Here is a 9,766-nt window from a genome sequence, read left to right on the forward strand (position 1 = left end):
AAAGTGCTGCTTTTCATTTGTACACGTTTTCTTACTACAAAACTGATTGAAAAGGAAAAACTCAGTCAAAACATCTACTGATGAGTAGAAATAGAAAAATCTGTCCCAATAAAATCAAGATGGATTTTCAAGGAAAAAAAATAATGATAAAGGGTAATATATATGACATTTGTTTATTAAGAGCGAAGGTCATATTTTACGAGATTTTATTTATTCGCACAGTATTGATTCTAGAAATGAAAGGCAGTCAAAAGGAGGAGGAGGAGGAGGAGAGTTAATGGGTTCAGTTTCAGCCTCACTGATTACAATGTGGTGTCATTGACTAAGGCAGAACCAAAGTGCGATTTAGTCAACCAGTCTTGATGAAACTTGTAGACTTCAGTTAAACCCTGGCAGAATTTTTCATAACAACCTTTGGGCCAAACCTATGGAGGCTAAGTCAGTTTGCTGGCTTCTGTCCTACAGGAAGCAACTCTCGGCCTCGGAGTCCTCATACACTGAGAGTGATTCGAGTCCCCCACTGGGAGCCCGACGGCGTTTCTCAGCCCTGATGGACACCAGCCGTTTTGCTGTGCCACTGGAAAATGACAATGAGATTCCTGGCAAGGGACCATCGAAGGCTCCTGCAGAAAATGGGCCTGTAGGACCCACCCCTCAGTCTGAAGGCAAGCAGAGCAAGGAGGGAGCAGGAGAGGTTGCGCAGGGCCCTGCTCCTGTGGAGACTGAGGCAGGTGAGTACAGACTATGGCAAGGTAGGTAGCCGTTTGGAAAAAACACACACACACAAAAAAAGTCCTGTGGCTTTGATGGGCTAAGAAAAGAAGAAGCCAGAGTCAAAGGGCTTCCTACATTTGTGGCAGGATCTCTGCACTATGGCTTAAACCAGTTTTTGGTCCATCACCATTCTTTTCACCTCTTTTCTAGGCCACAAATCCCTCTCCCTTCCATTCTCTAGGGAGGAGTAGCATTCCTGGTCAAAGTGATCTCATTTCACTGGAAGTACTGGATAGCACAACACCTGGATAGTGTAGATTGAGTCACCTTCGACTGTTTCCAAGCTCCCGGGCTTCATTTCAGTATTCAGCTGAAATGTCTATTCAGAATCTGTTTGTCTTTCCAGTAGATACTACAACCTGAATGCCCAGATGCCAGCAGGTGTGGGGATTCAACGATTTGTTTGCAGGAAATAGTAATTTTCCAAAATGCCTGCCGCAGGCTTTGGCTTAAGAAAATGCATATTTTTGCCATGCCTCCCATTCCCCTGGTAGCACAGCTGTTGCCAGAAGTGCATGTTCAAGCAACGTATCAGAATAGTGGCAATGGGTATTAAATTTGGCCTTCTACTGTGATGCCTAAGGCAGGAATTGTGCTCACATGCACCCATTTCACCCAGAGATGGGAGATTGTTAATGCTCTTAAGACCATTGCTTCACTTTCCTTCTGAGAAGGATGGCTTCAAACTTTAGTGGCATTGAGTGACGCAACTGTTCCTTGTACAACTGCGTGCATACTTATGTATGTACAAAAGCTTCCATGCTGCCTTACTTCTGCAGAAGTAAGAGAGCGCCCCCTTCATATTAGCAGCCCTAAAATGACAGTGTCTTTTAAACCCATTTTATTTTTATCCCAGTCGTCATTAGTTCCCTTTAGCAGATAATGTTTTCATGACTTAGTTTTAGGGATTATTATTTACAATATAATGGCTCTTATTTTGCACAGTTGAGTTCTATACCGTAAGCAAAAGGTTGGAACTACATGCTATCATCATGTTGCTGCTAAGAAAGGTGTATCTTAATGTGGGAAAAGAGAACCAGGAGACACACTTAATAAGAAACCCTGCTCAGTACAAGCCTTGCCTCCTGCCTGAACAGGAAGTCTGCCCTCCATTGTGCTTGGCTTTTGATGCCTCACCTGATTCCTCTACAGCAATAGACTGCTGAGTTGTAGGTGTTCAGTGCCTCTAAATGTGATGTGATTTTTGGAAGATGCCATCACTTACTGTTCTGAGTTTAGAGTTCCCTAAAGGGTTAGGTTGCAAGCTGGGATTTCCCAACCGTTAAAACTCCAGCTCTGCTTTACAAATGCCCTGAGAACCGACTTGGAGATGGTTCTGCTCCTTTGTGGAACAGAGACCGTTGTGAGGCACAGACCACTTCCCAATGTCCTTGGTGATGAGTCCCATTCCATCCCTTTGCTTGCTCTCTAAGAGGTCAGCCAAAAAAAAAAAAGAGTTTAGCAGCCCAAGAATCTTAATTGCACAGCTTGGATTCTGTGGCAACCTAGTTTGTGCAATACACCTTCTTTCAGACTATGAGACTGTCCTGTTCATGAAGAGCACTCTTGGGCGTTTAAGCAATAGCAATACCAAGGCAATACCCACACATTTTAACGTTTAAAGGGCCAGCCATCATTTGTCATTCCTTTTCATGATGCTCCTATTAGTGTGTGGACCAGAAACCTAAACATAAACCTTCCAAGTAACATGATGATGCAGATAAGGCCTGGGTGTACATGCACACAAACAGGTACATGCACACTCACATCACAATCTCCACTTCCTATTGAATCCTACCAGCTGCTGCATTATATTTCCCAGAATGCTTTGATGCTGCTGCCTGGGGATTCTGAAGCAACACATGGACAGCATCCGATCGATGAAGGCTGTGGTTGTGGGAAGGGTTTGGCAAGCAGCATTATGGTTTATTTGCCAGCGGTCCTTCAAAGAACAGGGGTGGAACTCCCGCCCTCGCAATGCCCTCTGTGGGTGGGGTGGAGGGTGGGGTGATGGTGGGCCGTCCGTGTGGTGGTGCCCTGTGGCTCTTGTTTGGAGGTGGGGTTCCCTGAGTGTGGTCCTATGGATCTAGGGCTTGAGTCATCATCCCTCTCTCTCCCCTCCCCAATAGGCGATAAATCAAAAGCGGGTGAGCTACAGCCCCCCAAAGAGCCGGACCCATCTGCCCCCAGAGCTACCAATGACTTGGTGCTGCGTCGGGCCCGGCACCAACAGCTCTCAGGGGACACCGCCACGGCTGAGAAGCGCAGCTCCCGCACAGGGGGCAAGGTCATCAAATCTGCCTCAGCTACTGCATTGTCGGTCATAATCCCCACAGGTACGCCCCCTCCTCCTCCTCTTCATCCCTTCCCCCCCGACACACACACTCCCCAGACCCCTAGAAGTGGCCTCCTCCTTTGAGCCTCACCCGCCCACACTCACTGAACACCCTCCAGGCAGCTTCCGTCGTTGCCCCACGAGCCTGCTCACCACACAGACCCCTGGCCTAAGGCACCCCAACCCACCGCCCTCTCTTGCACTGTGTCCGTCATGTTCCTTTCACCCTCTCGAACACTGAGCTCCTCTAGATCCCACCCCTCATTTCCTTGGTACAGGGATCCTCTCTCCCCACTCTAATAGGAATCAGTTCTGAGCTTGTCTTCAGTAAAGTCCCCGTAATGGTTTGTCTTGTGGCTTTGCATGATCTCTTCCACCCACCCACCCACCCACCCCGCCCCTCGGTTCTTCTAGTGTAGTTGCTGGGCTATGTGTATTCTGCAAAAATCCAGAAGTGGGATGCTGCAACTTTTTGCAGGGTTTCTGCAAGTGGAGCAGATTTTGCTTGATGGAATGTTCTTTGCATGGCTGATATTTCTGTTCAAATCCTTTGCTTCTGTTACTCATTGAGAAGAGGTAAATAAGCTAAGGAGAGGCACCCAAAACCTCCTCACCTGACCAGTAGCAAGAACCGGATTCAGTCGTACCCACTGAGGTCTCGCTTGGCACACATTCGGTTGTATCTCTCTAGTCATCGACAGCTAGAAACTGGAAGGCTGGATTTTGTGCCAGGGTAGCCTATGTGCAGTGATGGGCTCCTACTGGAACGGTCAGGAAGGCAGTTCCGGTAGCAAAATTTGGAGCTCCACCCCAGAGCACCCAATTTGCACTGAAAGATGTTGAAACAAATGCATAAGCCACGTCCACAGTGTGGTAGTAAAGATTTTGGCAGCCCATCACTGCCTATGTGCAGCTTGAAAATGCACCATACCCGCAGCCAGAGGTGGGCTGCTCACCCCCGTGGCTCTGCGTGCTAGCGGAGTCCAGCACAATGATGCCATTGTACCTGGGCAGGTAGCAAAATCACACTTAGACACACAGGGGTGCCACGGGATGCCCCTGCGTGTCCACGTGTGATTTCACTACCTGCCCAGGTGCAGTGGCAGAATTGCGCTGGACTCCGCTAGCATGCAGAGCCACAGGGGTGAGCACACATCACCGTTCCACCTTAGCAGCCCACTTCTACCTGTAGCCCTTGTAGTACTACGTACTTAAGAGTCACTAGAAATATCCCAATGATGCATTACTTGGGGAAATATGTCCAACTAGAAAAACCACACAGAAGTAGTCCTCGACTTATGACTGGCCACTTAACGACCATTCAGAGTTACAAAAGATTATTTCCCCTTTCCCCAAAAGATGCTTATATGACCAGGTTTCAAAGTTACTGCTGCTTCAAGCGCCCTCACCATGGCTTGTCCTCACCATCGACCCCAGGGATGCTCCCACCTATCACTCTCACCCGTCCCACTGCAAGGCCTCGGCTGGCTCCTAAGCCGGCCACTCAGCCACACAAGGGAGCCTAAAAGCCAGTTAGCAGAAGTGACCAGCACACAGAAGAGCCCAGTCGATGTGATGCGAAGCGAAGCTTTCTCATGCTATTCTGCAAGCAATATGCTATTCTTCTCGCATGATTGTAAGGGGGGGGGGGGGGGGGGGGTCTGTTTCTTTAAGGAGGCTCCAGAAAAACTACACAAGCAAATTGCACTTTGTTGCAGGACCATTACAACATGCAGCCATAATGGGTAGGCTGTATCACGGTCATAAGTCGAGAACTATCTGTATTGGATTTTATTTTTACCTCTGGAGCCTGCAAAAACACAGTCCACACTAAAAAATATCCTCTATGGACCAGTTTTTAAGGTTACCTGTCCTCCAGTAGGCCCCTAATGTTCTAAATTCTGTATCCTTGCCAAAATGTCCTGGGAGCTGGCAGAAAATGATAAGAGGGTAAAGCCAAACCCCCCCAAGAAGCTGATCACTACAGCAGGGAAGCAAAGAACCATGTGGTGGTGCGCTTGACCGCTACGTCCATGGAAAGCATCTTGCTCACCCCTTAATTTTCTTTTTCCTCTCCTTTCAGTGGAGCAGCACAGCAGCTCACCTCTGGCCAGCCCAATGTCTCCCCGGTCACTCTCCTCCAATCCTTCCTCCCGAGATTCCTCCCCATCCCGAGACTACTCTCCTGCGGTCACCAGCTTGCGCTCGCCCATCACTATCCAGCGATCGGGCAAGAAGTATGGCTTCACATTGCGCGCCATCCGCGTGTATCTGGGAGACAGCGATGTCTATAGCGTGGATCACATTGTCTGGGTAAGAAGGCATTCTGGACAAGAAAATGGTCCCGGAAGAAGAGCCTTCATGGCTACTGAGATAGAAATTAGCCACAAGGACTCCCCCCTGGCACAACAATGATCCCACTGTCCCATGAATAAAAGGGAGGCGGCAGTTTTGAGAGACGGTCTCTTGGCTTTTCTCTTGGCAGCATGTGGAGGAAGGGGGTCCAGCCCATGAGGCAGGTCTGTGTGCAGGGGACCTCATTACTCATGTCAACGGAGAGCCAGTCCATGGTCTGGTGCACACTGAGGTGGTGGAACTCATCCTGAAGGTAAGCGGAAGTATGCAAGAAATGTGGAGAGTCTCTTATGTCTTGGTTACTTTCCTACGGCCAGCTTACCTTTCTTTCCCCTAGAGTGGAAATAAAGTGATGGTGACTACTACGCCCTTTGAGAACACCTCCATCCGGATTGGACCAGCCCGCAAGAGCAGCTACAAGTCCAAAATGGCTAGAAGAAACAAGAGGAGCACCAGCAAAGAAGGGCAGGAGAGGTGAGCTGCACAGGGAGAATGGGGGGGACGGGGGACTAAAGAAACAAGCGAGGTGTGTCAAGGATAGCCTGACCCCCTCTATGTTCATTGGGGTTTGGGAGTTCCTCTAGTGTGATTCCCTGCTCAGTGTGATTTCTTCATTCTGACAGCAAGAAGCGCAGCTCCTTGTTCCGTAAGATCACCAAACAGTCAAATTTGCTGCACACCAGCCGTAGCTTATCATCCTTGAATCGCTCCTTATCCTCCAGTGATAGTTTGCCTGGCTCACCCACCCATGGTTTGGGCGCCCGTTCACCCACCCAGAGCCTGCGGTCCACTCCTGACTCTGCATACCTAGGTAAGAGGTTTAGGACAGCTATGGTTGCTAATGGTGGGGTTGAATGGGAAGGGAGGATAATGAGAACTATTTTTCTCGGTCTTTGAAGAAGGCTAAAGACATAGCTGGAGTATCTGGCTCCTTTGTTTTATCAAGCTTTATTTTCATATTTTTTTTTAAGTGACCAGTAATCTAAAGATTGCCAAACTATAATTTCTAGGGTTGTATTAGCAAGCATTCCCACTCAGCATTATCTAAAGAGCCAAAGAATTTCCACTTCCCATCTCCAAAGGCCTGGTTTCTGCAAAATGCTCTTTTCCATTGCCAAGTAGGAATCCCTGTGATGGTCCTTCCACCTAATCCTATGCATCTGATAGAAGGTTCGAGAGAGTTTCTAAGACTCTTCTCTACATTTCTCGCTTAAAGAAATAATGAAAGACAGAAGTGGCAGTCCTAAACTGGATCCTCAACTCACAAGCGAGCAATTACAAATTACAAATCTTTGGGGTATCAAAATAAGGCCATAGTTCAGTTTAAGAGCCACAGATCTAGAGCAGTGTAAAAATGTAAGTGTGAATAATTGTGTGAGGAATGTGCCCTCGTCAATCTTCAGGTGGGCACGCGCCCACCTGAGGGCACGCGCACATGTGGCCAGCTGATTTTCGGCCTTCTTTTTGACCGTTTTTCGCCATCCCCATGATTCAGGAAAGTCTCTAGATGCCTGGGAATGGTGAAAAATGGCCCAAAGGCCCAATTGGATGTTCTGAGGCTTCAGTGAGACCTGTGCACATGCGCAGAGGGGGCAGTGTGGGGGGATTGTGTGCAAGTGTGGGCAGCACACATGCATAGGAGGGCATTGCATTACGGGTGTGATCTCACACATGCGCAGCCTTTTGGCACCCGAGCAAAAAAAGCTTTTCCCTCTCAGCCCTACGTCATTTACTTGCAGGGTTGCCGACAGTGCCCTCTTCTGATTCTCTAAGTCAGTGTTTCCCAACCTTGGCAACTTGAAGATATTTGAACTTCAATTCCCAGAATTCCCCAGCCAGCAAATGCTGGCTGGGGAATTCTGGGAGTTGAAGTCCAGATATCTTCAAGTTGCCAAGGTTGGGAAACACTGCTCTAAGTGGTGCACGAGAGAGTGCTCCACGGTACATCTCACCTTTCCTCTCTCCACCCCTTTGTAGGTGCCTCTTCTCAGAGCAGCTCCCCAGCCTCCAGTACACCCAATTCACCTGCCACCACGTCCCACCACATGCGGCCCAGCACGCTGCATGGCCTTTCTCCCAAACTGCATCGCCAGTACCGCTCGGCCCGTTGCAAGTCAGCTGGAAACATCCCCCTCTCACCACTGGCGCATACGCCCTCCCCTACACAATCCTCTCCGCCGCCACTTCCCGGCCACACCGTGGGCAGCTCCAACACCACCCAGAGCTTTCCTGCAAAGCTTCATTCTTCACCACCAGTGGTACGGCCGCGGCCCAAGAGCGCAGAGCCCCCTCGTTCACCACTTTTGAAGCGGGTGCAATCAGCGGAAAAACTGGGCTCTCTCTTAAGCGCCGAGAAGAAGGTGGTGGTGAGGAAACATAGCCTGGAGGTGGTGCACTCTGAATACCGCAAAGACTTCTACGGGGAGCCTGGCCTTCACAGCCTCGCTGAGTCGGATGGGGAGAGTCCCAGTGAATCTGGCACTCCAAAGCCCTTGGCCACCCGGCGCCTGGGCCGACAGGAATCCCCCCTTAGTTTTGGGGTGGGAGATGGAGAGGCAGCTTCGGAGACCAATGCCAAAGCAAGGGGTCCGGATGCCATTCCTGGGGATTGCAGGAGGAGCCAATCTGTCCAGACTGAGGAGGCTTTTGCAGCAGCGAACCGAGCTCTGACTAAAGCCCTGAGCCCTGTTCAAGAGCACGAGCAAGGCAGAAAAGGCAGCCTGGAGGCCGACGTGATGCCCCGGGGCCCCGTCCCAATTGTGTTGGAACCGAAAGAGGTCCAAGATCCTGGCCCTCCAGGAAAGACCACTGTGCCGCCTCCCCAAGAAAAGACTGGCTCGCCCAAGGAGAAGTGGATCTTGGAGGTCGTGGAAGAGCACACCACGTTGGGAACCTGCGTAAAGAACCCCAGTTGCCTCTGCCCAGAGGAGACCAAGAATGGACTGAAGCGAAGCTCATCTGAAGCCAAGGGGAAGCGGGGGAAAGAAGAGCTGCCTGTCTTGGCATCCGGGAGCAAGTGTGCAGGAGACACGGCCCGACCCCCAGCTCCTACCCTGGAGAAGAAAGGGGCTGCTCACTGAACCAGAGGAGAGCTGGTTTTCTCACCCTCCTGGGCCCCCAGGACCATACTAGCAGAACACCAGTGTCGTATTTGCCTTCTAGACTTCCTGGGGATGGCAGCAGCAAGGTAGCAGGGCTCTGTTCCCAAGGGAGCTGGAAGGGGGCGCTCCTGAAGCTCTCTGTGATAATAGGAAAGGCAGAGGAAACAGCGCCTCCACCTCAGCCATCCCTTTGTGAATGGCATGTCTACTCTTAAGCCTTGTAAAGTACCTATACATATATCTCGCTATATATATATATATATACAGTATATATATATATATATATATATATATATATATATATATATATATATATAATATTATAATATTTATATAAATAAAAATACAAATATATATATATATATATATATATATAAATACATACATACATATGTATGTATGTATATGTAAAACGATACATGAAATGGTTAATACTGTGATCCCTCCCTTCCCCAACCTCACCCCCCTTGTATTGTGCTTCAGGCTATTTCTTGAAATCTGTATAATAAAAAAAAAAGAATTGATGTTTAGGGAAACAATTAGAATTGGAATACAGGAACACCAGGCAATGTTTTGAATGCAGCAAGTTTTGCTCCTTCGCAAAGTTCAAAAAGGCCAATGAAAAGGTTGCATGCAAAGAAAGAGGGTCCAATAATGTCATGCCCATTTCTCCCGGAGTGAATGGCACTGGGGCACAGGAGTAGAGGGAGTGGATAGGAGAGCTCTTGGGACATTGGTAGAGTAGCATTAAAGGAATTCAAGTAAGTAGCTCCAATATTCACGTCCCCGCCAGTTCTCCTAGAGGGGTGTTTTTTTTCTTTTAAGATAAATGTTTGTATCAATATCCTTGCCACCATTGGTAGACACAACATCCCAAGCCACTAAATTCATTGTGCTTTGCTCTTGTCTCCCACAGCCCTTAATGAGCTCACTTAGTTTAGCTAAGTGGATTTTCAGATTGAGATTTTGGAGTTCTGATAAAAGCCTTAATGACTGGAGAGAATGCTGCAATCTAAACTGGTAAATCTGGAAGTGCATTATGATGAAGCTCGGTTCAAAGAGGTGCAGGAACAGGTCTCAAAGTCCTGTTTCAACTTCCCTCTCCTTGTTCTTTTGAAATGGCTGACACTGGAAACCTTGTTGGCTTCCTAGGATTATCAGGAATAGGAGGAGAATGGGCATAGCCTTTATGTTGGCATAT

At 48.7% G+C, this 9,766-nt stretch overlaps 1 protein-coding gene across 1 annotated transcript in view; it reads left to right on the plus strand.

Moving 5' to 3' along the window:
• The window catches only part of MAST1 (microtubule associated serine/threonine kinase 1), a 59,871-nt gene extending 51,067 nt beyond the window's left edge, over nucleotides 1–8,804 (plus strand). Inside the window, exons 20-26 of the mRNA XM_070741490.1 lie at nucleotides 466–731; nucleotides 2,904–3,110; nucleotides 5,193–5,422; nucleotides 5,595–5,717; nucleotides 5,802–5,938; nucleotides 6,088–6,275; nucleotides 7,442–8,804. Coding sequence (XP_070597591.1) covers nucleotides 466–731; nucleotides 2,904–3,110; nucleotides 5,193–5,422; nucleotides 5,595–5,717; nucleotides 5,802–5,938; nucleotides 6,088–6,275; nucleotides 7,442–8,544 — 2,254 coding nt within the window. The 3' untranslated portion in view covers nucleotides 8,545–8,804. The remainder of the gene's footprint in view (nucleotides 1–465; nucleotides 732–2,903; nucleotides 3,111–5,192; nucleotides 5,423–5,594; nucleotides 5,718–5,801; nucleotides 5,939–6,087; nucleotides 6,276–7,441) is intronic.
• The last annotated feature ends 962 nt before the right edge of the window (nucleotides 8,805–9,766 follow it).

The sequence above is a fragment of the Erythrolamprus reginae genome, chromosome 2, assembly GCF_031021105.1.
Source record: "Erythrolamprus reginae isolate rEryReg1 chromosome 2, rEryReg1.hap1, whole genome shotgun sequence".
In the NCBI taxonomy this organism is placed as follows: Eukaryota; Metazoa; Chordata; class Lepidosauria; order Squamata; family Dipsadidae; genus Erythrolamprus; species Erythrolamprus reginae.